Here is a 27,179-nt window from a genome sequence, read left to right as displayed (position 1 = left end):
ATGCCTGTTTTAGTCAACTGAATACCTCTCTCATAATCAACAGAGCCAAATGAGCCTAAGAGTTATTCAGCTCCAGGGTAAGCTGAACAGTTTCCCGGGTGCTGCTGACTGTGAGTACTGACTACATCTCCACTCATGACAGCAGGAACATAGACACCTTCTCACACAAAGGCACTGAAATCCAGATGTCTACAGCGCACAGCTGAACCCCAACTTTTAGACAGGCAACCTGTGTCTATAGTCTATTGTGCTGCCTCTCCTATTTGAGCTGTTTCTCTGCAGAGGCTGAATTTTTAAAATGGAGATTCATTTGTTATTTTTTGTTTTGTCGATTTTTTATTTTAACAAAATGATCCAACTTCATAACACGCTACAGAAGTAAAAATATGGGCACAAAAGTCACTTACTCCCGCATATATGAGAATGACAGCTTAAAGATCAGGAGCAGCTCTCCGTTAACCATTGCAGTGAATTCTTTTTCTTGATAATGCCTCATATCATAGCAGAAAAGGGTTTAAGCACATCCTTAGCATTAGGTATAAATTTAACACCCACTAACTTTAGTGAGAACTAAGTAATGTGTTTAATTGCTTTGCTGAACTATAGCCAACAGGAGCTGAAGGAAGACAATGGCTACTATACAAAACCTGGTGGTTTTTTCCCAATGTCTATAGTTGTATATTTTGCTACAAAATAGAGAAGGGCTAAAATTCTGGATGGGACCTATCTTTTGGTACAGACATATTCTAAAACAAAATTGAACTTAAAAAACCTGTACCAAAATTCTTTGAGTGGTATTACAAAGGTATTGTATATACTTACTAGCAATCACTTGAGCAATCCAAACCCCCTAAATATGAGATCTTTTTTAAAGAGTAATATTGTATCTTTTTATCTCTTATATTTTTATCTTTTCGTGGTTTATCTTTCTATATCTTTATCTTTTTTATATTTTTATCTTTTTCAAATCTTTTCATCTTTGATGAACTCCCGTAACTAATGCTGATAGCAGCAAATTTCTTCGAAATAAATGTTTCTTTAAGACCATCATCATGATGACATAAGTGCAGTTCATATTTCAGTCCCTCTATCTGTCAAAAGCAAGACATTGCCTCTGAAATTGCAGATGACCAAAGAAATTCAATCCTACAGTTAAATCTTTATGACCCCACTCTCACATCCCCATCAGTAATTCCATTTGTGAGCTGCCAATCACTGATATCTCTGCAACTAGGACATAAAAAAAAGGAAAGGAAGATCTTATTTCTGTGTTTTCCCTGTTTGTGAGATATCACTGTAAACAGAGACAAAGGGACATGGCTCTTCCAAATCTAAATAAGTCAAGCAAGACATACTGTGCAGAATAGAAGCAGCTCCATTTTCCCTAGTATAGGTACGCTCACATGACAAAAGGTATCATGTAAGCAAAGCAAAATGGAAAAAAGGACCAATTCAAACAGGGCAGGAATCACATCCATAGTAGACACTAGGGGCATGCAATTCAAAAATCCTCATAAAGCAGGCAGTCCTATCAGCCCAGCAGGAGTTTGAGTGCTCCAGTCTGGGTATACGTTTGAACAGCAAGAAACACTCTGACAAGGTCCACATAGATGAGGTGGTTGACTGTAACAAGACAAAAGCAGAACATTTTTTCCAGCCTGTACAAATGCTGTGGATCATCAGACACCTTCCTGCAGGCCCAGCAGGGTTTGCTCAGTTTAGAGAAATGACTGGTACTGTGCAAAATGTAAGTGCAAGCTCACTGGCACAGTTTAAACAGTCACTTTAAAACTATTAAAACAGGAAGGCAAATGTAAAGGAACTATTTCCTTTGTACAGTGATGGACTCTGAAAATCCAGTACAAAAATGTTGATATTCTTTATACATCACATATGTTCCCTATCACATGAACTAGGCAATTTGCAGAGGCTACATTTAAAAAAACTTCCCAAGGCTTTTCACTGGTGCTGAAAGGATCTTTTCTTTTTCACCAAATTCCACATACTCTGTCAGCAGCACACACCCTGCTATCTGTGTGGTGACTTCAGAAAGATGTTTCTCCTCAATGAGTTAGTATAATTTCAAATGAGGTGAAAATGGGCTTTATTCCTGAGGTAGTACAGCTTCTGGTTCCAAAACTGCAAGCCATGGCAACCTCCCTGCATCTGTCTCTTCAGTACTTTGGATATATGTTGCTAAGTCAGTTAAGTGCACAGGGTCAACAAGATGACACAACGTTCCCATAACTCTAGCTCCTATTCCTGGTGCTAGAGGAGTTCCACAAATTATGCAGCAATCTGTCCTCTTGACTCTGATGAAAGGAATGTATTACCTGATATAGCCATTTTCAATCCTTTCAATATCTTCATCAGTAGTTCTGACAGACAGTCTGTGCATACCAGGGTAGGAGTGCTGGGTGTTGATTTTTGCCATTTTGCTTTACATATCAACATCTAAATGACAGCTGAAATGGGAAAAAAAATATGAAGACTGCAAAAGAAATGTGGTCAGTACTAAAAAGAGTGCTTTATTAAAACAGTAGAAGAGTAAAAAGCAATTTCAACCATTTGAATAACAGCCAGTGATATTTACACATACATATGACATGTTTCTTGATTTACTTGTAGTAGATAGAAAAAAAAAAGTGCTAGTAAAAGTGTAACAAAGAAGATTCATCATGCCCTAAAAAAAGGGTTACATGACACCGTATTCTTTTTAGTGTCTGAGCTTTATGAATACCTACACTGTCATACCTATTATCCATTGAAATTGCATATAAAATCTCATTAAAAAAAGATTACAGTTAGAAAGTCAACCAAAAATAGCTAGATAATACATGTGCTAGGACAACCCATTCCATTTTACATTGATTCCCTTGTGCTAATTTTATCTATTTTGTGACTAAACTGTTTATTCCAAAAATACATATTAACCAAGCAGATAACTAATGAAACTTACCCCTCAGCTTATTATACACCATGCAGTAATTCTATATTATTAAAACTCTGCACTAAACATATACTCAGATTTTTTATTATACTGCTTCAAGACAATCTCTGTTAAGATATTTAGCCGCTCACCTCCTACAAGTTTTAGGATATTGATCTGAATCCCTTTCCAGATTTGACCTTCAATGCCTTTCCAAATTCAAATCACATCTATCCTCGCAAAACAAGTTTTAAGGCTCAAGACAAGTGTCTTACAAATAAGGAACTGAAAGACTTTCAGTGAAAGCTTTGAATTTTTAAAACAGAAAAATTTAAGTTTTGAAACTCCCTTCAGGAAACTTTTTTCTTTGGGATACGACTAGAATGAAATTCTCTTAGGATCAGTTAACTCCTTCAGTCTACCTACTGTCTCTTTTTCACCTGAAATCCTCTGTCTCACTGACTACACAATATTCACCTTAAGAGGAAATGAAACACAGATCTTTCAGAAACTAACTTGCTGTCCTGAATTATTCCTGAAGCAAAGCCCATAATCCATTATTAGACCTATGTTATGTATCCACTTTCTTAAAAAACAGACACCCAACTTACCCTGCATTTAACTTCCAGACAACTAAAGAAAATCACATAAAACTTTTAAAATTATTTAATATATTTCAAAATATAAAATAGGTTATTTTTTTATCCAGAAATAATAAAATTAGTCTAGAAATAGCACTTGCGTATCATTTAACACCTGAAATTTTGATTAGTATTTCCCATTACTAATTTTGCCTCATTGTAAGTCAGCTAATGTCTGTGTCTCACCTTAAGCTGAGCCCTGTTCATGCTGGTTAACTGAAGTTTTACTGGGGAAAAATGGGCATTTTTATTACACATCAATATAAAGAATTGAGTTCTTCCAACCCAGCCTCAGATTGGAACGTTTATTTAGAAGAATTAATTTCTAAAGTGCAGATAATTTATGCTAAAAACATAACTCAAGGTTTTAAAAGCTTGGTGGTGGGAAAAGAAGAATCATTCATAAGTAACAAAGCATTAACCTTTTTTCTAAAGATATATTTTCAGCACAAAGTTAGTACTGAGTTAAGATTTTGATGACCTAACACGACAGTAACACTCATCAGTTCTGATGATTCACAATCAGATTGATGTCTACCTCTGGCAGTGCTTAAGCGAGGGTCACCTGGTTTATAATACCCAACAAATAAATAACTCTGCTAAAACACTAAAACTGTTGAAACAATAAAATCATGAGCTAATAAAACCCTTCTGAAGTCTTGGGATGATGTCAATAATTTGTTACCAACAACATGTATTCTCTCACTGAGAAGACGCATTGCCCCTGAATCTGGAGATTAGTGAACAATGCCTTTCTGTATTTCAAATGCTGTAGGTGTGAGTATGGATTTCCAGACACTTGTGCATCAGCTCCCGAAAGTTTGGTTAAAAAAACATTAAGTATAGTATTTCTTTAAACTTAAAACTGAAATGGCTTCTCTAGATGTTACTAATCTCCTGAAATTAGATATTACTAGTCTGGACTTAAACACTATTAATAGATACTGGAATTAGATATTCCAAATCTCCTCGAAAGGCTTGAGTATGCCAGTGGAAGTGCTGAATATGGGAAACACTCGTAAACCTTATTTAGACTTCCAAAAACTATGCCACTAAAGAAACAAAACAAGTCATAGGATATGAAGTCAAATACTATTTTGGATTAAAAATGAGAAGACAGAAAGCAAGAACAGGATTAAACAGCCCCCCTCACCACTGCAGAAGTTTAAACAGTATTCCTCAGAGCTCCATAGGAAAATCTGTCATTAATGATGCTGACAAAAAGAAGGAGTGGTGATACAGGAAGATCTCAGCATGGCAAAAAATACTATAGGCAGGAGTAACAAAAGGAGTGCAAGGAACTTCAGGGTGACCCCCAACAACTATATCAATTTCTCAATTTGATGACAAGTGATGTGCAACATAGGCAAATGGAAATTACTGAACACAGGTGAACAGCATGTAAGCTACTGCCTTACATGCTTCCAAATGGGCCATATGCTGTCAGAAAGGGAACCTGAGAGTAGTTTTAGATTAAGTATTAGAAAGAAATTCTTCACTATGATGGTGGTGAAACACTGGAACAGGTTGCCCAGAGCAGCTGTGGATGCCACATCACTGGAAGTGTTCAAGGCCAGGTTAGATGGGGCTGGGACCAATTTGGTCTAGTGGAAGGTGCCCCTGCCCACAGCAGGGGAGTTGGAACTACATGGTCCTTAAGGTCCCTTTCAACTCAGACCATCCTATGAACTTATGATACATGTACAGCTCACTGCAGGCTTGCTGATGCAATAACTGACAATATATACATGGAAAATGTTAATGACACAAAGAACACTAAAACTGTTCCACAAAACAACAGGGCAGACTTATTTAGAACACTAGAACTTCTCTTGAACAGAAAGATAAAGCAGCATAAAAGCATGGCAAGAATGATTAAGGACATAGAGAAGGGAGAGAAATAAAAATGGTCTTGCTTACCCTAGAAAGATGAAGAATAAAATAAAATTATGTAGGTAAAATTGGAGCTCACTTCAGATCCGTTACAATAATTTCAGCTGTAAAGTTCACACTCAATATACAGTGTCTTCTAAACTCTTATTCTACACTATACTGGAGGAAAGGAGGGGGGAATATTTCATGGTAATACAACTCTACTATTAAGCAATAAAATACAATCATGCATTTTTGGAAGGAGGTAGGGACAGTGGATGAAGGTGTGTTTTGTGTGCCCAGCTGTGGCGGAGGGAAACTGAACACAGGACTGATAGAAATAAATAATGCAGCAATTTGAGTACAGAGCGGGTGGTGAGACCTCCTGAAGTAACGTGGTTTGGCACTGCATAAAGCCCATAAAATTCTGACAAATTACTGGCTATCTGATAAAGGAGAAATATTTGTTCTTTCTAGGCCTCCAAGAATCCTAATGATAAATGTGTTCAGTGGTCTAGGGAGGAGATCAGCTTTTCAACATTGGATCCAAAATCTGGCAAGTGACTGACTAGGGAGCAGCTTATCATGAGCTATGAGGAGGAACCAGCAGGAAAGTCCTAAAGAGCCGTGAGGCTCCGCAAACACCTTTTGCAGGGCCACAGAGAGACAGCTCCAATTGTCTGGGATCTGCAGTTCCAAAATTGCTACTAAATACTGGTTCTTATCAGGGAGTTTTAAGAAGTGAGTAGAGCTCGGCTTTGTATTTAAAAACATAGTTGTTACAGTAGTGTGGTGGGTTGGCCTTGGCTGGCTGCCAGATGCCAACCCAGCTGCTCTCTCACTGCCCCTCCTCAGGAGTCCAGCAGGAAAAAGTAAGATGTGAAAGCTCATGGGTAGAGGAGAAGGACAGGAATATCACTTAGCAATTATCATTGCAGGCAAAACAGGCTCAAATTGGAGAAAATTCAATTAACTTATTGCAAATTAAAATAGAGTTGGATGGTGAGAAACAAAAACAACTCTATCCTTCATTTTTTCCACAAATTCAACTTCACCCTTACATTACCAACTCCTCAACCTCCTCCACCCTACCCAGCAGCACAGTGGGTGGGGAATGGGGGGTTGCAGTCAGTCCATAATGCTTCCTCAGTGCCGCTTCTTCCTCCTCACACTGCCGCTGCTCCAGTGTGGGTTCCTGCTGCAGGCTGCAGTCCTTCACAAACTGCCCCAGTGTGGGTCCTCCATGGGCCACAGTTCCTGGTAGGAGAACCTGTTCACACATGGGCTCCTCTTCACTGGCTGCAGTTTCCTTTAGGAAATAGCTACTGGCTCCACTGTAGGGTCATCCACAGTGGATGTCTGCTCCAGTACGGTCCCCTCCATGAGCTGCAGGGGAATCTCTGCTCCAGTGCCTAGAACAACACCTCTGCTCCTTCTTCTCTGACCTTGGTGCCCGCAGAACTGTTTTTCACCCTTTTTTCCTCCCCTCATTCTCAACACACTGTTTTCGTAGCATTATACTCGTTCTTAAGTGCTTTTCCCCAGAGTGCCACCATCTCGGCTGCAGAGGATCAGCTGGAGACATCTGTGTCCAGCACAGGCAGCCCTGGTTGCTCCTCAGAGAGGGCCCCACAGCACCCTGCCAGCCCCTGGGGGCCTGGACCCACCACACATTGGTATTTGCCTTCTATAAAATCTCTATTATCTCGGAACTACACTCTCTACTCTAAATATTTAAAGGTAGTAATTACATTGAGAGTAAAATTTGATTACCTAAAGGCTGACAAGCCTGATAAATCCACGTTAGGTCCTTAGAACAGGTATTTAGCCTACAAGCGACTGAACAAGAGAAACAGACAGACAAACAGAAGGATAGTTCTCTGACCCTCAATCTAGTCACCCAGCAAAATAAAACTTACCTGAAACCCTCCTAGCTCTTGCAAGATTGACATCTTTACCAATGCCTTAAGCAGAATTTTAACATGCTTTCTCACTTAGTCTTTCTGTCCTTGCTACCAATTGTACTAACCAGAAAAAGATGAATAATAAATAATTCCACACTCAAGCATATTGCTTTTCAGTGCTTAAATCACTGAGACTGAAACTAGAGCTAAATGACAAAGATGTATTATCCTACTAAAAATGCAACAAATTATACATTACTGATAGCACTGCCTACTCCAAATGCAAATAGTTCATGTACTCTTTTATCCTCTTGGATTCAATAGAAACTGATGTTTTGTGTCAAATTATTTTATATGCACTGTCTGGTATAAAAGACCTGTTTTATCAAGACAGCAAGTTGTTTGACAACAAATATGAGTTCAAATAACATACGAAAACTTCAGATTCACATAAGCCTTTACTAATTTTGAAAATCAGGTTCTACTTATCTCTTTAGAACCATATCTGTATAGACCTAGAACAAGAGGTTTGAAGGCTGCAGTATCTAAATTTAAGCAGCTGTGCCGTCCAGTGGATATCCTAAAGCAGGCATACAGAAATTCAGGTACCCAGGAACAAGGCTCTAAGAGGGGAGCTACATACGCTAGCCAATATGAAAAGACTGAAGCTAAAATAGGAGACTGGGCATCTAACTCCAGGTCAAAAAGAGGTGGCACCCAACTGACAGCCATTAACTCCCCCCTTTCTCAAGTCTGTTTGCTTATGTGCAGCAAATTGTACTGTGCTGAGCAGCTGCACCTCAAAAATGAGAAGCTTTTTGAGTCTGCTTCAAGTTAAGCAAGCCAAAACATTTGTACTCCTTTCTCCAGAGCCTCCTACCAATAGATTATGGGATATATTCACACATAACTCTCTCATGGGTTTTCAGTGCTCTGAGGACGTATACTGGGAGCAGCAGCAGGAATGTCTGTTTTCAGCACCCATGGCTATTTGGACACTGTCAAGGCCTCTGAGCAGCTTTTTGTCCTATGTTTCAGACAATTTTGCACATAATCAGTACGACAAAAACCCAGGCACACACTTTAATATTATAAATTATATAAAATTTAGGAAGTTGATGGCCATCAGCTAAGCTACCAAAATGAATTGTACAGCTTGTCAAACATCTGTGAAAGAACTTTGAATTACTATAGTGTCCTTCTCAAGAGCATTGAGAGTTCACATTTGGGCTACCCTAGCAGTTCCCCTTTGGGACAGAATATGTTAATTCACCCTAACTTAATTCAAAATCATTAACCAACCAAGAATCAATACACCTGATACAAAACAAATGTAGTTGTTTATCAAGCAGTGATGGCAGATCAAGCTATTTATATCACCACTTAATATTCTCAAAGCTTATTTATTTAGACTAAAAGGACTACGGAGGGAAAATATGACAGAATTCAAAAACCAGCTTTTCAAGGTGAAATATGTTTCACCATCACAAAGTAAAGGATGACCTTACATACAGTTTTGTAATGGATCTTATGTGTTTGTCTAGTTGGCAAAATACTGTAGTTCTTGAGGCTTTCAACATTTCATTTATTGCTATGGAAGCAGTAATAAGCTGCATAGGATCACTTACATCATTTCAGTTAAGACACGTTCTAAATCCTCACACAGCCGCTCAGGTTCAACCCTGCTAAGACTTTGGGATTTATTTTGGGATTTGACCTCCACCTACATGATCCTTGTTATATCACTTGGTAATAGTTGTAGCTCAGCTGTATATTCTGTATCTTGTGTATGTTACGTGTGACAGCCTGCACCTCCAATGATACAACCAGAACAGGCAACAAATGGACATCAACGACTAGACACTGGATCTTTAAGTAACTACAAGATGTGAAGACAAGGCACAACCACTTGGAGGTTTGTAAATTAACCCGCAGATAGGACTCTGGCATGTTGTCATGGACATCAACTTTGTATAAAGGCTACTAGATCAAATCCAAGGGACTGAAAAAATAATCAGCAAGCTGCACCACCTTACCCTCATGAATCATTATGCATAACAGTTTGAATCAACAATTCTTAAATCCTAGGACCTCTTTTAAAAGCACACTTTTCAAATTTTATTACTCTCTGCTACAACATATTGCATTTACCACAGTCTATGGGCACTGACATCTCCTGAAAATGAACACACTTTACATGCATAGCCTAGTAGCCTCAGTCCCAAAGATCTGTCAAATACCTTTTACAGGTACTCTAGGATGTGCGTATACTCCACACAACACTGCATATGCTTGTATGTAAAATTTAGAGTTTTAGAATGAAATGCACATGATTAGCCTTGATCAATTTGACGGCTGAGTCCCTGGCTCCTTGTAGTACCAAAACAACCTTTAGAATAAATGGTTATTTGAACTGAGTTTCCCTTCTATATTTATGAATTATCAGTAATGCAGTTCAATTTTCTAAGATCTGCTAAACTTTTTTGCAGACCATTTTCTGTGAATTTATTTTTTTTTTAGACTGGAAACTATTTAAGAGAAACTAGGCATGAATACTGAACATAATGTTGTAAATTAAAACGCAGTAAATTACAAATTACAGCTGACTAGACAACCAAGCTACATCGTGTTGTTTCTGTTGCTGGTATGGGCTAACAAGATGCAGGTACCCAGTACCCATGTTTCTATACAGCAAATAAGCTCTGTGCAAGGCTTCTGTAGCCACTGTCTGAAAATCACCAGTTCTGCCAATCTCTCTGTCAGTACATTCATTTACCAAGATAACTCTTAAAAGGGAACATAACAGGGGTATGAATACAGCTAAAACACAGCAGGTTTATACTTCTGGATGCACGTCTATAAAATATATATGTAAGTTTCCATGTGTGCACGTGCGTACATGTGAATGTTATCCCCTCAAATTCACTCCCTGCCCACATTACGTAAACCATTGGAGCTATTCCACTTGGCTAGGGAAGGAAAGCTTGAGAGGTAAATTCTGTCACGTTTCACAAGCAGTAACAAGACATTCGACAGAAGAGGATTTAAGAGATGCTAATGAAAAGAGATGGGAACATCAGAGAAGGCTGCAGGACAACATGCTGAACCAAAACGACTGAGCTTGGGTGCAAATTAGATGACAATGGCTGGGATACACAGAAGGCAAAGCTGAGAGATGCTAATATGGAAGGATGCTGTGTACTTTTTTAACACTGATGTGCTCTTCCCTCAAGTTGTTCACTGCATGTTTACTATGACTACCCTTGCTAATTAGACATCCTTACAGTCCCATTATCATCTGCACTTGTATTTTTCTAATCAGATGGTTTTAGCATGCATAACTCAAAGAAAATTACATAAACAATACCAGAGGGAAAAAAACCTGGTAACTGAAGGCAAAGTTATGCTATTTCAAAACCTGTAACATCTGAAACTACACTTTACTTATTTGTAACAATGAAAATTACAGATTTTAAATACAACGTTCCTCTAATACTTGCTTTGAATGCAATAATTATAAATCTGGAAAACAAAATACAGTTTAAAGTGTCCACACTCAACAGGTACCAACACTTACACTAACATCGATTCTTCAGAGAACTGTAACGTTCAGGTCATTTTTTCTTGTCTTCTTTTTACTTTTTTTCTCTCAGCAAGTGAGTGGACCTCTCATCAGAGAAAGACTCTGATTACAGTTATTATTGTATCTTGCATATTCTTAGGCACACTATGGCCTGGATTATACTACAGGAGTTTTGCAAAAGATGTCATATGGCTAGAACCAAGGTCAATTTATTGGGAGCACCGGGAATCACTGGAAAATTATTCCCTTTCACTACTTGCATTATTTGCTAGCATTTCCTTTATATAGGAAACGATATATACAAACAACCTCCTGCTTACACCACAGCAACCAGAGAGTAGAGAAGTTAAGAGACACATCGATCGAAATGGCAAAATTAAGTATCAGTCAACAGGAGTGGTGTAAGTGCCCCTTGGCCTCACTTTCGTATGGATTCGTGTCCTGAATCCAATCTGATTGTGAGTATGCAGAATTCTGTGTCAATTAACCAAATGAACACTTTCATTTAAAACTAACTAACTAAATAAATAAATAAATATTGTAAAGTTACGTTTTCATTTCAAGCTTCTGAGTTAAGGTTTGGAACTGAAATCCGATGCAGGACACACGATCCCGCTCTCACGGGCATGACAGAAAGGGAAGCTTTTTCCTCTTCCAGACTCACCTGCCCACGCTTTCCTCCGCAGCACCCGAACTCTGGAGCTCCGTCCGACCGTCCGCCTGCCTGTGGGACGCGGATGCCCCGGGGCCGCGATCCTCGAGCGACGCTGGCGGTCAGCGCTGCCCTTCCCGGCGCGGTTCCAGCGCGGAACCTTTCCCGGCCGCGGAGCCGGGCAGCCCCGGCAGCCCCGGCAGCGCAGCCCGGCCCGGCGCGGCCCGGCGGGGGCGGCGGGGCAGGGCAGGGCCCGCCGGGCCGCCCCTCCGCGCGGCGCGGGCGGATTACGGCCAGAGCCCGAGCGCCTAAACCCGGCTCACCGGGAAAAGCCGCTCGAAGGGCTTTGCGATCCTGTTAAGTTCTCGGAGAGGATCAAGACGTCAAAGCGGCTCGGCGGCGCCCCGGCACATTTCGTGCCACGCCGAGGAAAGTTGGGAGCCCGGCGCGGGTAGGGCAGGGCAGGGCCGGCCCGGGGCCGCTGGCGGAGCGAGGACCCGCAGCCCCGGGCGGCGACACGAGAAGGGACGGGACCGGGCGAGGCGCCTCCCGGCAGCGACACACGCTCCGGCGCCCGCGGCACTCTCTCCCTGCGGGGCGGAGCTCATCCCGCCTCACCGGGGCGGGGGCCGGAGCATCGGTGCCTGTGGGCCAGGCAGAGTCCCGCCGCCGCCCCCCTCCGCCTGCCGGCCGCGCTCACCGCGCCAGCTGCTGCCTCGGCCGCCGCCCCGCGGGCCGTGCCGAGGGGAGAACCTGGGAAGAGCAGGGATGCTCGGCGGCGTCCCCAGAGGGGCCGGCGGCTCTCAGGAGGAGATCTCCGGGCCGGCTGCTCGCCGCCCTCCCCTCGCACACGCTGCCCCTGCGCCTTCATCTCGGCCGGCGGCGGGCGCGGAGGGGCCGGAGCGGGGCGGCGGCGGCGGGACTGGCGGGAGCGGGGATCGGCAGGAAGGCGGGTGGGGACGTGCCTCTGCCGGCTGAAAGCGCGTCCCCCTCGGCAGCCGGCGCGGCGCGGATTTCCCGGGACTCTGCCCCGCCGTCCCTGCCTGAGGCGGACCTGAGGGGATGGTACCCCACAGCCGGTCTCCCCGCTGGGGCCGACACCTTCTCCCTCATGAGAGGCGTTTCTTCTCGTTGTACCGCTGAACAGGTTTCTTCTTCAGTGCTCTGGCCCTCACTCCCTGACCTCCTGGAGGGAGCTGACGCTCATTTTCATATGCTGAGGCTCCCTCAAGGCTTTTGCATTCCCTCGAACTTCACCTGTTCGCCTCTGATTCTGCTTTTGACAGGGTTCAGAAAAGCTGAAAACAAAGAGTGTGTATTATATATGAAGTGATTCTTCAGCTGGAAAATGTCAGCAGAAGCCATGTCATTCCTAAAGGAAAGGCTGCTGCATTTTGCTGCATGTCATTGAACACAGTGCAACATTAGAAATTCATTTGAAGTGCTCAGGTTTGTGGAGTTAGTCACTGCTCTCCCCTCACTGAGAATCATTTTACGTGGGAAAGATGAACCACATGACACAACAAGGCCTGAGGAGAAGAAAAGACCACGTCTAAAACTCTTAGAACCCATCGGAAACTCAAGCTGTCCGTATCATATAGCTATCACATCAGTCTTCAGAATAACAGTTTTTGAGGATCAGAACAGAAAACCTGGGAAGGCAGAAAGCATTTGAAGAGCACCTTTTTTCATTCCTTTCCTGCTGGACTGACCCCTAAGGAGTACTCCAGGCAGTGCTGTGGAAGCACTGGTAGGGGAGCTAGCTGAACAGGTGTGCACCAAGTGCTAGACTGCTCTGCTATTGTTCCTCAGAACACTCAAGCACTGGTTGCACTTCCCAGGTGTTTCATCTAGATACACATCCTTTGCAGGTCCTGGCTTCCTACTACAACAAGGCACAGAGAATGGGGGGTTATGGTCAGTTTATCACATGTTGTCTCTGCCACTCCTTCCTTGCTGTTCCCCCCTGCTCCAGCCTGAGGTCCCTCTCACAGGAGACAGTCCTCCCCAAACTTCTCCAACATGAGTCCTTCCCACGGGCTGCAATTGTTCATTAACTGCTCCACCGTCGGTCCCTTCCACATGGTCCAGTCCTTCAGGAACAGGGTGCTCCAGCATGAGTCCCCCATGAGGTTTTAAGTCCTGCCAGCAAGCCTGCTCCAGCACGGGCTCCTCTCTCCATGGGGCCACAGGTCCTGCCAGGATCCTGATCCGGTGTGGGCTTCCCAGGGGGCCACAGCCTCCTTCAGGCATCCACCTGATCCAGTGTGGGGCCCTCCACAAGCTGCAGGTGGATGTCTGTCCCACCATGGACTTCCATGGACTGCAGGGAGACAGCTGCCTCACCATGGTCTACACCATGGGCTGCAGGGAAAATTAACTCAGCCAGACCCATTACACGACTTCTGGTCAAAAGACCCTTCCAAGATGAAATGTTTTTATCCTCTTATTTATCAACAAAGAAGGTACTACAAGAACATTCTGCAACAGCTTGAGAGATATGAAGGGTCTGCATTCCTTTGTCTTCCCCTGGAAAGTTTTGCTTCTTCGTGCTTTGTGTGTTATGCTCTGAAGGAAGAAAGTGATACTGCAAAAATAGAATGGGAAAGCTCTATCTTTCTAACAGGAATTCAGGGTGAATATCTGTGTTTTAGAAATCTTACAGCTACTAGAAAATTACTTGCGAGGTGATATACCTTAAAATACTTTCTATCAATCTTTTTTTCAAACGATACACTTAGAAAACCTTTGTCTTCAGTACGTTAATTTTAGTGCATGGCTTAAACTGTTTTCAGGAGAAAAAATGGGCAAAAAGCCTTCCCTTTCTCCTTTTTCTGTTTTGTGACACTGCCTGTCTTGTTATTTGCCTTTATTTGCATATAATGAAATAGCCTCTCATATCATGTTGGGGTCTATAAATATGTCCATTTTACTGTATTCATTAGATTCCTATGAGTTGGAGAAATACTGACAATAATACAATGGCTAAATGACCATAAAATTTATACGTAATCTTGAGCTATAGTCTTTAAAATTGGAAAAGGAAACAAAATTGGAAAAAAATCGTGATCATTGAGTCCATATTTTGCACTTTTTTGTAATATGTACTTTGACAGTCTTCTGAGAAAGAAATAATTATGCACAGGTATCTTTCTCCAGTTGCTTTCCCTTTCACCAGTCTCACATGCTGAGCCTCCCTTTAACTCCAGAACCAGCTGGCTTGTGAGTTTCCAGTAGCCTCTGAGAAACAAAGGGGAAAAAAAAAGGATAGGTAACACATCAGTAACTTCTCCAAAATGCACTGGGAAAATGGAAGTTAATTGCAATAGGAGCCTTGACTTAGTCCATCATAGAATGAAATCCTGAGCCCGTAATAGACTGGAAACATTCAAACTCAGCGCTTGCTGGAAGATACACTGCAGTGTCCTCCTGCATCCAGCATCAGGACAGCATTTTGAAGAATGTCTAATCTGTGAGGCAAAAAGTAGGTCTGAGAAGAGGATAAAGCCAGCTAGTCTGTGACCTGTGTTCTGTAAACCCACCCTTCTCTCCACTGGCTTGGGCTCAGAGCACTGGTGCAGTGTTCAGTTTCACTGATTTCGTTGAGTCAGGCCCTGAGCTGGAAGCCGGCATTATGTTGGAGCTGCCCTTCCACATCTTCAGGCCAATTCCTGTCATTAGTCATCTGAGCATAAACCCCAGTAGTTCAGTCAGTATAGAGGCAGTACACCTCACAGACCGAAATACAGAGTTGGGCCCTGTAGGGAAGATAGTCAATGACCAGAGTAGAAGTTCTATACATAATCAACCTTTGTTGTCAAAAAGGAGTAAGTGTTTAGTATCACTGCAAGAAGTCTCCTTCTGAACCTTTTAATGATAACATATACTATCATTAAGCATATGTTTCAGCCTGAAGAAGAGAAAATGGAGGGGAGATCATAGCAATCTACAACTTCCTCATGAGGGGAAGAGGAGAGGCAAGCATCGATCTTTTCTCTCTGCTGACCAGTGACAGGACCTGAGGGAATGGCCTGAAGCTGTGTTAGGGGACATTCAGATTAGATATTGGGAAAAGGTTCTGCATCCAGAGGGTGGTTGGGCACTGATATAGGCTCCCCATCAGAAAGTGGTCACAGCACCAAGCCTGACAGAGTTCAAGCATTTGGACAATGCTCTCAGGCACATGATGTAATTCTTGGGATTATCCTGTGCATGGTCAGGAGTTGGACTTTAGTGATCCACATTGGTTCCTTCCAGCTCAGGATACTCTATATTTCTATGTAATTATGGTGTCCAAGGAGTGAAACCTCATCCTTTCCCTCCTATGAACTGCAATTTTTTAGCTACTCTAAACTGGTCCCAGGCAATCGATAGAGTTGAGTTTATTTCCAGTACCTGTGGCTTTAGCTACACAGTTCTGTTGTGAGGGGCACTGATGTTATTCTAATAGTTCTCCCAAGACTGCTGTGCTCTGCAATAAAGCACTACCAGGATGTATGACAAAAGAATAAGGCTTCATAAATAGATAAAAAATAAAGGAATGTGTTCTAAAATCTCATTTTCCTCAGATTGAGAAATCGTAATTTCCTGTTTGCATTGTAGCTCTGACCTGTTTCTTCTGATTGTTCCACTTCAAATGAATTAAATGAACAAAGATCAGTGAAATAATTGGACTGAATTGCCAACCTAAGAAAAGCTCATTTGGTTTCCTTCCCAAGAGAAGCACTGATTTGTTCTGCCTTAAAAAGCAATTCTCATATGAACAATCTGAGTTATAATTTGGAGAGGACCTGTGGGATGGGAGCTTCACTGAACAAAACCGTGCAGTTCACACATGCAAATGCAAGACAAAAGCATCCAAAAGACAGAATAAAGAGAAACGAGGAATAGAAATGTCCAAACGGGGTATGTAAAATCCACATCACAGGTATTTTCACAGTTCTGAATCAGCCTGATCCTGCAAGGAACTGACTACTGTAGAAAACTGAACCTGGGCAAGCCATTTTCATAAACTAGCCCCATTAGAGCCAGAAATGTTCTGACAAGTAAAAGCAAAAGAGCATACCTGTTTAGTGTTCTACCCTGTAATCTCCACGTTGTCCTAATTATAAGTGAGTGAGCTCTATTTATTTTACCTTAATCTGCACCACTGCGGGGGAGGTATAGTAAGGGGAAAGGATAAGACTCTGCAATTCTTTTTTTAACCAAAATGAATGACCTTTTCCTTGGTTTGAATAAAAATAAATGCTGAATGCACAGAAGCTGCTGTGTCCCTTTGAAATCAATGAAAAGCATCCCGCACATTTTGGTGTAAAAGGATTGGATCCTTGATATATATACAACAGCCTTAGCATTCTCCTAGACCCAGTTGTTTTTCCAAGCGAAATCACAGTACAAGTCATTACAGGCTAAACTTTCCAAAGAACGAACTGAAAGCCTTTAATACTGTTTGGTGTTCCTGACATGGCAAATAGAGGCATTTGCATAAGAGCAGACCAAGGCATAGGCAGATAAGGAACCTTCCTGCCTGCTGCCCCGGTGAGCACAAAGCTCTGTCAGTTATGTCGCACCACAGCTCACAGACAGAGCCTCTCACAGAAAAGCCGGTACGTGCCCCTGCCCCGTTCTGTGTCAGAAGAGAGCCCCGAGGGATGGGGAGCACATGGTCACCCATCAGCAGGTACACTGGCTCCTGGCCTAGGAGAGGTGTGGAAATTCCTGCTGACTGCAAGCCTACCTGTGAGTTCACTTACCATCTTGTGTGAGTCAGACTGCCTGAAGACACAGGCTCGGTGAGCCATGCAAAAGCACTACAGATGCTCAGGGAGCTGTGGAGGTTTTCCTGTGAATTTTCGTGCTGCTTTATTTAAACAAACATGATTGCAAAGGCAGCCTTGTTAATGTTTCCCAGGTGACTAGCTTGGGATAATAAGTACACACAAGAGCACTTATTTTTTTATGTTGGTTCTCAGGACAATCCTGTCTCTTAGTGAAAATAGAACTATCCCACTGTCTCTAGGGGAATTTTAGCAAATGCTAGTCGGGCCTGAGGCACTGATAGGGATACAGCCCAGCTACTCCAAACAGAATAAATTGACATTTCCAGTTACATAATGATGGTCCATTAGCAGCAAGCACAGCAAAGAGAGACACTTACGTGAAATACAAATTGGGGCTTAAAAGCCTTTCTCATTGTGCTTTATGATGGCAGTTGCTGTCATGGCTGGGCCTCACTAATGAGTCTGAGGAAACCTGGCTGACAGACTGCAGCCAAATGTTGGTAATCACAGATTATTAAAGATGTCTCTTTCATGAACTCAGAAATATCTTTACATGGGTCTAACAACAGCTTGCTCAGACTCTGGTACTCCTGAGGTACAGGAGACAAATGATGAGTGGTAGGTCTCTAAGTGCTGTCTGTAAGCACAGTCTCAAGTTGTAAATTTAGAACTAAAGAAATTAAAAAACTAAAGAAAGTGTATAGGAGGGCTACTGGGAGCTAGCAGCTCCAAGTCCCCATGTTCTGACCCTCATTTCAACAGCATCTTGAGGAGAAAGCAGTGACTTGCCTCAACCGCTGGGTAGAGAGAAGAAAAAAATCCTATCCTCTTCATTTTGGAACTAGATGATCTATAAGGTCCCTTCTAATCCAAACCATTCTATGATTTTGCCTTGGAATTATTTTAGCCAACACCATTTATTTCCATTTACTGTATGCATAGCTCAAGATGTAAAATATGTCTCACTTAATAATAGAGTAATCATAAAAAGTCAGCGTTTGAAAATGTGATAGAAAGCTCAGTATTTCAGTAGAGCACTGTGTCCTGATGAATCTTCATTTATCTGGCACTGTTTAATGTCTTTATTCTTTCACACAAGTTAGATAAGGCAAAGGTGAAGTGCTGAAATAAGAAATGCTTTTAAAAAACAAATATCACTTGGCTAGGACAGATGGGAACTGTTGTCTTACGATATCAAGATGATCACAGACAGCAAAGGCAAAGACATTGGAAATCTTTGCCAATGAGAACATTCTGTACACAAGCTTTGCTTGAACAAACAAGCTGTCTGAGAGGTGGTGTCAGTGACCAATGCACTCCCTTGCTGATGTACCTGGACTGAACACATTACTGGCTCTCGCTGCACTCTTGGTGTGAGAGACAAGTTTTTGTCAGATGACTCTTGTCTCTCTTTGGGGCAGATACCTTCTTTTGTAGTGTGAGCACTAGGCTACCTATGCCCTAACTCCTTTTAACTTACACACACACATGGTTAAGGCATGATAACTTACTATGGACTGGTATAGCCCATCATAACTAACCAGAATGCATATATTCCTCAAGACACTGAAATCATCCTGGTTTCAGGCAAGCTTGTCCTAATTCCATACCAATGGGAGTTTTATTTCATCAGACTAACACCATACTTAAAAGTCTAATACAATGGTCAAAGACCTTCCATAGCAGTAACTATCAGTAAAACCTAAGTTCCAAAGCTGATGCTACTAGTGCATGAGGAATGAGGAGGACTCAAGGGGAGTGGCTGAGGGAGTTGGGCTTGTTGAGTCTGGAGAAGAGGAAGGCTCAGGGGAGATCTCATCTCTCTCTACGACTACCTGAAAGGAGATAGTAGCCAGGTGGGCAGTCAGCTTCTTCTCCCAGGTAACAAGTGATTGAACAAGAGGAAACAGCCTGAAGTTGTGCCTCTTGCCTTGAGTAGGCCTCTGGAATTGCCTTGGCGGTGTTGCAGCTATTTCAGTGGGGCTCAAGGCAATGGTATCAATATGTCTCTGTTAATGCCTTTGTAGCACCTATGAATACAATTGTGTTTATTGACAACTTAATGTCATATTCAGAGGGACAGCAAGGCACTATAATACAGCACTCTGGATTAGCAGCCTGCAAAGAGATTGCAACTAATCTTTTGATGCCACTTGGAAAGTCAAATGAGAAATGGCAGAACAGCTGCCATTGGGAAAGGGATTTCCCAGAATGGTGCCTCTTCTTTTCAGCACAGAGGAAACTCAGGGAAAACTCTGAGTAATTTTCCTGAGGGCTAGAGACAGATCCAGAGAGTTTTTGGAAGAAGTTTCAGAGATTGGCAGTAATACAGAAGAACACATGAGATTACCCTGCTAAAATCCTAAGTGGCTGGTAAGAATTAATGCTTGCACCTGCCTATGCACAAAAGAAAAAGTACTGGCTGATTTGATGCTGGCAATGCTTAGAGGGAAAGGACTGTTTCAGCAGAGTATATTTATTAAGATAAGCTCCTCATTTATTAGCTTACATATGAAGAATAGCCCTGAAGGACAAGTTTCATAACCCTAGAAAGCAGGATTCCTGAAGTTATGTTATCCTTAAATCCTTTTCTTGCCATGGGAGGTGGGGATTGCTGGAAAGCATGTTGTGCTAAGTGTTTTTATGCAAAAATAGAGAGACTAAAACTGAGCCTCAGACGCTTGTATGATGCTACTGAGAGACTGGAAAGGGGAGCTCAGAAGTTTCTTCTGCCTTTTCCATTGCCATGTAGCTATCTTTTCTAGAAAAGAACTGAGTCCCTTTGGCTTTAGCACCCTTCTTCTAGTGACAAATAATATTTCATTCTAGGGCTATTTCATTTGCTTTGTCCTTATCCTCAAAGCATGGACTGATCGCTACGTAAACAGCCGGTGAATGGCACACGCCTGTAATTCAGAGGTAGGCAAGCCAGATGTCTGGTTTGCATGGCAGTTCTGAGTCTGATAACTCATTCATGTGGACTCTTTAAACACAGAAAAGAAGAGGAATGTCTTCTCTAAGATCCAAACTTTGAAATATGAGCAATCACCATTCACAAGGAAACTCCATTCAACATTCGTAACAATGTCAAATAAAAATTCAGCATAAAAAATAAGAAAAATCAACTTCACAAACTTCTGATTGCTAAAGTAAAGCCCCAGTATTCAACAACATAAAAGTGTGATCAGGCCATTCTTGGCATAGCAGAAATCACAGATATTTTCAAAAATAAATCCCAAAGATATGTACTACATCAAAGCTATTGAAAAGTGACATTATTGCATGTTGCTTTTTCTAAAAGATGTACAGGGTAGGTCAGATAATTAAATTACTGCTGTACTCATTTCAAAGAATAACAAAACTAAAATTAGGACAATACTCTACAAATTGCTGTACCACACAGAAGTCAGCAGTCACTTTAATTGTGGCTACATTTTGTTTATGCATAATATGCAGGACTGAACAGTAGAGGGTGTTAGCTTAAAGGAAAATTTGAGTTCACAATATGGAACAAGTCCTGTTTGCTACAATTCACAACAAAAAGTCAGGTGCTGGTAATATAGCTGTGTCTCAGTCTAAATGGCACTGAGGAACCTGTCCATCGCCTCACCTTCAAGAGTAGAGTAAAGAAAAAAAAAAGAATTGCAAAAAAAACCCTCTTAGAATCATAGAAGGTTAGAATTGTTTAGGTTGGAAAAGATCTTTAAGATCATCAAGGCTAACCATTAACATAACACTTCAAAGTTCACCGCTAAACCATGTCCTCAAATGCCACATCTACACATCTTTTAAATACCTCCAGGGATGGTGGCTCCACCACTTTCCAGAGCAGCCTGTTTCAATGCTTGACAACCCTTTCAGTGAAGGAATTTTTCATAATATCTAATTTGAACCTCTCCTGCCACAACTTGAGGCCATTTCCTCTCATCCTGACGTTTGTTATCTGGGAGACTGATCCCCCTATTTTTATGTCATTTATGACAAATTTGTGGAGTTGAATGATTTTTAATGTACCTTGCAGATTGGATACTTGTTCTTTTGATGACTTTCTGGGTAGCAGCTCAGAAAATATTTTTAATTAGAGGTTTGTATGGCATGCCTTGGTATCAGTAGATTTGCCTTTCTTTTCTGCAGTTTTCTAATGGCAGAATGATTTCTTCCCCTCTTCCCATAATTAAGCAGATATAAATGGTAATGGATATAAATGGACAAACCTAAGCCTCTCCTGCAATACTCACCTGGGGAATGACTTAAGTGACAAGGCTCAGTGCTATTTTAGGTGCAGTGGATTATCTCACCCAGCATCCAGCAACCAGACAAAATGAATCTTTCATAAGTCTTATGTCATATATGACACCCTGAATCAAATATCTTGGAGACCCTTGGGCATCTCAGATAGCATTGGACTAATGTGTCTAGGCAGCTGCTCTTCATCCTGTTTGTTTAGATTCTGTGTGTATGAAGAGAAAGCAAAATAAAGAGATATTTTTAAAGTTCCTTAATTTATTTAGGCTTGCTCAGGAAGCATATTTGTGGCTACAGTATTCATGAGCATCACATCTACATCCCGAATCATGGGATTTTGCTCCCTCTCCATTCAGTTTGATGCTGAATCTGTATCCTGGACACACCAATACTCCTCAGCAAGTGCTTGCATTTAGATTTCAACTCTCAGATGAAAATTGTCAAGCATGGACCTTACCACAGACTTGGCTAACTTTCTTTGTACATTTTAGTTCATGAAACCCCATGAAGGTGTTGCCTTGGAGGTTTTTGATTTTTTAATTTTTCTAGGTTTTAGAAGTAGCTGTATTTATTGTATCCCTCACTCTTTAGCACAGTAGTTACACGTACGCAACCCTGTTACCCTATTCCATGTCAATTCCCCCTAAATTCCAGTAGCATATTTAGTCTCTTTTTCAAGGTAGGCCTTCATTCTGTTTAAGAACATCTGCACCCTGGCCTGGACAACAAGATATCACCCAGGCAAAGCAACCTTCAAACCCAGAACTTTGGAAAGCCTCCAAGGACTGTACGTGCTCTGAAGAAGATGAAGATGAGGAAGAGGGGGTCGCAAAACTCCCCCAGACTCAATTCCCAAGGGGAGGGTCGGGGGGCGGAACGAGGCAAAGGCCAGGGGGTGGACAAACAGGGATTGGATGAACATCATCATAAAAATTGTAACACTTGGGTCAGGGGGCATGTGCGTGGTTTGTATTTCCCAGAGCCTGAGAGGATTCATTAAAACCTTCTCTTATCTTACCTCCTACTTAAATTGCCCTGGAGTTTTTTTCTCCCTAGGTCTTTTGGGCAGCAAAGGTCACAAATAAGACACATTTTTAAAGTATTATATAGTTGTAAGTACCAGGTGAATATTATGGGAACTAACTGAAGTCATGTATACTGGTGTCTGGTGTCAACTAACAACAACCCCTTAGAGTTACCTGGGGCCACTGCTGGAAAGAGCAAAACAGCAGTGCCAGATCAAAACAGTAAGCATTACACAGCTTATTAGAAGACCCAGGCCCTTGTAGAAGTGCTTGTAGTCTAATTCAAGGGAAAAAAAATTCAAAACAGCAACAGATGTGCATGTAGGTACAGTGTATACTAAAACTTTCTTTACTATTACCTACTTCACAGGAGCCAATGCATTCTGAGATCTGTCTTTGCCAGTTTCTGTGCAGGAGTGGACTTGACCTCTTAGCTTCTCCCTGACTTCTCTGAAGTTAAAAAGTGCTTGCTGAAGCACCTATAAACCACATGCACACACAAGGTCACATATATACAGGAACAAAAGTTTCAGTGGGAGACACCGTTGCTGGTGGGAGGAGAGGAATATTGTGTTGAGTGCTTTGGCATGCTGTGAACTTCAAGGCTGTTGCAGCCAAATTTTACAGGTAATGGTCAAACTGGTCAGATTGGTCGTTTGAATACATTGATCTATTTTTAAGCAATACGAGGTGGGTAGGCAGGGAGAGAAAAGGATCATAGGTTACTAGTTGGCCATCAATTTGTCACTAAGAAAGTTCTTGGTGGACCCTGCACAAAATGTCACACATTTATGGGAGAAAGGATTCTCAAAATTCCCACCAACTATGAAAAATTATGGGGCTTTGCTGTTTTGTGCCACTTAAAAAGCACACCCTCTTAGGCTTTTCAGTGTAACTCATTTCTCTGTGGAGTTAAACTCTGCAATCTCCTGCTGCTCTTACAGCCAGAATTAAGTTAAACATTCCACAGTAAGAAAATGAGAAAGAAGAAGCAAAGAAAATTAATTTTTGTCCTGGAAGACACAAAGGAAGTCTGTGTAGCTTTTGTGCTCAGGGTGACAGCACAGAGTGACAGCATGTGGCTGCTCTCTGACCATGAGGGCTGGCAGAGCTGAAAGGACCAGCAAGCACAGCATCACACGTCCCAGCCAACGCTAATGTGACTGAAAGCATTTAGCTATATATTTAATTAAGGGAACAAACAGGAACACTCAGCTGACAGCACGGCAGGCGTACTCACAGCGTAATTGTCTGGAAACATATTTTTAAATTCATGTGCAAAAAATATTTAAGCACTCAATGCCAAGCTGTTACGCTGAAGTGCTGCCTCTTGTTTGCCAAGGAAAGGTCTGAGTTTCCTTCACCTTTGTAAAGCAGCTGCACAAAAGAAAGGTTGAGGGTAAACATTGGCAGGAATCTTCTTGTAGAAGATTTTTTCTCCTCTACTTTCTGTACCTCTTATAATTTATTCACAGACAAATGACATACTGACCCCCTGTCATCTCTTATGATGTAAATAAAAAATGGTCCGTAAGTACTAAAATATACTTCTGTTCAGGAAGAACTGGACCAAGATAAATACTGAAAGGTATAACGCACCCTGCCTTGGTGTCTAGTCTGCCACGATTCTGTGAGTTATCTATTAAATGCCAAAGCACCTTGCCTTTTTGTGGACAATTCAGATTCTGTATCCGTGACTTCCTATAACAGCCATCCCTACAAAAACTTGCCTAGTTCCTGTATTTTGTGTGCTTATATTTATATTTTTAATACTTTTCATGCCTAGCAAGGGCAAAGCTCTTTCAGTTCAAGGTGACTTTCATGTTATATCAATGAAAACAGCAGAAAAGAATAAACAGGCAGCATCTGTGGGTGGTAAATGAATGCAGTATGTGTGAAAAGACTTTCAGAACAAAGCCAGGCTCTGCAGACAGGCAGACAAGGTGAAAAATGTGAAGTATAGTAGAAAGAAAACAAAAAATTTTCCACTATATTCTCCATCTATATTCACTACATTGCCTGAATTCGCTCCCCACACACATTTCTTGGTATCTTGGGTTTCCATTTCAGCCATGAAAAGTGAGTAGATTCACAGTACCTTGTATCAGAAAGAGCATGGGGAGATGGTAATTCTATGAATTGCTGGCACATAAGGAGACTGTCTTCCCCCAAAAATCCCCCTTCATGTTCCTAGCAAACACAATCCCACTACATCTCAGCAAGCAGGAGACCAATGCTCCAAGGCCTGAAGGGCCAGACCCTGCACCAGCTCCACCAGTGCAGGACCCGGAGTGCAGGAGCGGCCCTGACATGTGGCACCATGTACTGCACTGGCTGTGGCTTCAGGTAGGTGCTAACAGGGCAATCCAAGGAGGATGCAATGTTAGTGATTTAACCTGAGGAGAATGCTGAGCTTGAAAAGTCATCATTCCCAAATTTTTATTATTTACTGCTGTTCCAGATTTTGTTTTCAAGCACAAGCACCCAAGCTCTGCTTTAACTCTGAGCCTACTAGCAGCTGTGTAGCTCCAGCAGTGCAAGGTAGATTTTAAACCAGTGCAGGCTACTTCTCAACAGAGCTGATTAATGCAGGGTCACTGCTGAAATAGCCACCATCATGTGGCTTCTGGTTGACTAGGGGGCCTGACAAAACTGTTTGCAGGAAAAAAATCTACCTGGAAAAGTTTAAAAGGAGAGGCAAAAATATGGTAACCTATATGTGAACTCAGATGTGCCATGCTGTGAACTCAAAATATATTCCAGAACTAGGGAGAGCTTGGCTGGAGCTTGTGAGCTCCTGGGAACAAACCTTGCTGCAGGTTTGAATGTCTGTTCTGTATCTTTACTGCAAAACCAGGGAAGATCTGCCAGACTGTTTAGGTTAGCCCTGAGTTTTTTTGCTCAGCTGAGCCTGGAACTCACAAGTTATCTCAGGGGAACTAAAGGTGCTGGAATTAGCCACAGCCCAAAAATCAAAGGCCTTCCATCTAATCCTGCCTTGACCACTCTTGTGAAATTCAATTACAGTAATTATTTTTTTAAAACTACTGAAAATTAGGACAATAGTCCTAACACAGTGTCACAGAAGAACCACTCAGGTGCTGGGAAATAAATGCATTAATGAGATCAAAGGCAAGCTCTAGGAAGAAAAAAAAAAAGCACCTTTGCAAATGAGTGCCTGTGATATATCACCATCCTTCTTTTTATGCTGAACCATATAACAGTTGCCTGAAAAATCTTATATACCTGTCCATAACCATGTCTCTCCAGATGAAAGGCTATTTCCAGAGGAAAAAGATATGAGCAGTCTGAGAAAAAGTTCTAAAATATTCCTGTCTCATCAGCTTCCCTGAAAACTACAGCATCTCCTGTACTAAATCTCCATCCCTCTTTGAACTTTCCTCTCTGCTGGAGATAAAAAACATAAAACAAAGATGAGGTGTGAAGGGATCTCCAGTCTCCTCATCACTGTCTGACATAGCAAAAACTCAGCTTACGGTCACAAATCTGAGCTCAAGATCAGTGCATGCAGGTAGCTGTGACTGTGTCAAAGCCTGTGTTCGGAATTTCCCAACAGCCTTTCCTCAAAAGCCTCAGGCAGCTAAAGACCATGTGGAAAAGAGGGAGGCAGAGAGGCAGCTACACAGATGCCACAATGCTCAACTGTGAGTTATCTGCAGGGGAAACTGTCTGGAGCAGGGAATGCTACTGGAGATGGACAATTACCTCTTCTAAAGCTACTAAGGACTGAGATGTGGGGCAGCTTTCAGAGGAAGGAGTGACACTGCCGGTGCTGAGGCCCCAACCTTAAGAGCTGGTTGGAGTAGAAGAACTGGGCAAAAAGAACTGCTGTTCAGTTTAGGCCACAGATGTGTTTGTATTTGCTTGCTTTTGATCTTTTCTTACAGCCCTGTAATTAGAAGACTGAGCTTAGAATATATTGAAATCATCCCTCACGTGGATTTGCTCTCCAGCATGTTTTCATTAAATTGGAACCTGGGCACTACTAAGCCAGGTTGAGGTGTGTCTTTGCAGAAGCAGCAAGGCTTCATCAGCAAACTTCTTCTTGTAACTTGGGTAGGGACAGCGTTTGCTCCAGGGCCAATGTGGGGAGGACTGGCATCGCAGGCAAAGTCTGCACCCTTTTCTGCTGAGCAGCCTCTTCTCCCAGGAGAAGCACCTCATAGCTGGGGGCAAACCTCAGCTTTGATGCCAACACCCTCATTTTATCAATGGGAGAGGGTTATGGTTGGGCCCCAGATCCACTCAGAGCCATGTGGATGTGTGTTTAAGAAGAATTATTGGATCTCTCACAGCACGGTTTATCAAAGGACTGAGCCTTGGGAGCTCAGCTGTATTTATGCAGCAGCCAAGGGAAGCAGTGTTCTCACTTGCCTAGGCAAGCAAGGAAACAGCCATGGAGGAAAAGGTCCTTCGCATCCTTGTGCAGATTGAGTCAAAGTTTCCTAGACAAACTTCTGTGAAGCTGCCCCTTTTCTTGGAAGATAGGACATTGCTCTGATTTCATGGTCACAACTGAGTAGGAGA

General features: G+C 42.1%; 1 protein-coding gene across 3 annotated transcripts in view; it reads right to left on the bottom strand.

Annotated features, from left to right (window-relative positions):
* CNGA3 (cyclic nucleotide gated channel subunit alpha 3) overlaps positions 1–11,729 on the bottom strand; it is a 31,242-nt gene extending 19,513 nt beyond the window's left edge. For all 3 annotated transcript variants that reach the window (XM_032677883.1, XM_032677881.1, XM_032677882.1), the window contains exons 1-2: positions 11,594–11,729; positions 2,334–2,465 (exon numbers count right to left, since the gene is read on the bottom strand). In XM_032677883.1, coding sequence (XP_032533774.1) covers positions 2,334–2,434 — 101 coding nt within the window. In that variant the 5' untranslated portion in view covers positions 2,435–2,465; positions 11,594–11,729. The remainder of the gene's footprint in view (positions 1–2,333; positions 2,466–11,593) is intronic.
* Between the last annotated feature and the right edge of the window lie 15,450 nt (positions 11,730–27,179).

Source organism: Chiroxiphia lanceolata, chromosome 2, assembly GCF_009829145.1.
Source record: "Chiroxiphia lanceolata isolate bChiLan1 chromosome 2, bChiLan1.pri, whole genome shotgun sequence".
Lineage (NCBI taxonomy): Eukaryota > Metazoa > Chordata > Aves > Passeriformes > Pipridae > Chiroxiphia > Chiroxiphia lanceolata.
The sequence above is the reverse complement of the archived record's forward strand: the minus strand, read 5'-3'. Positions and strand labels throughout refer to the sequence as shown.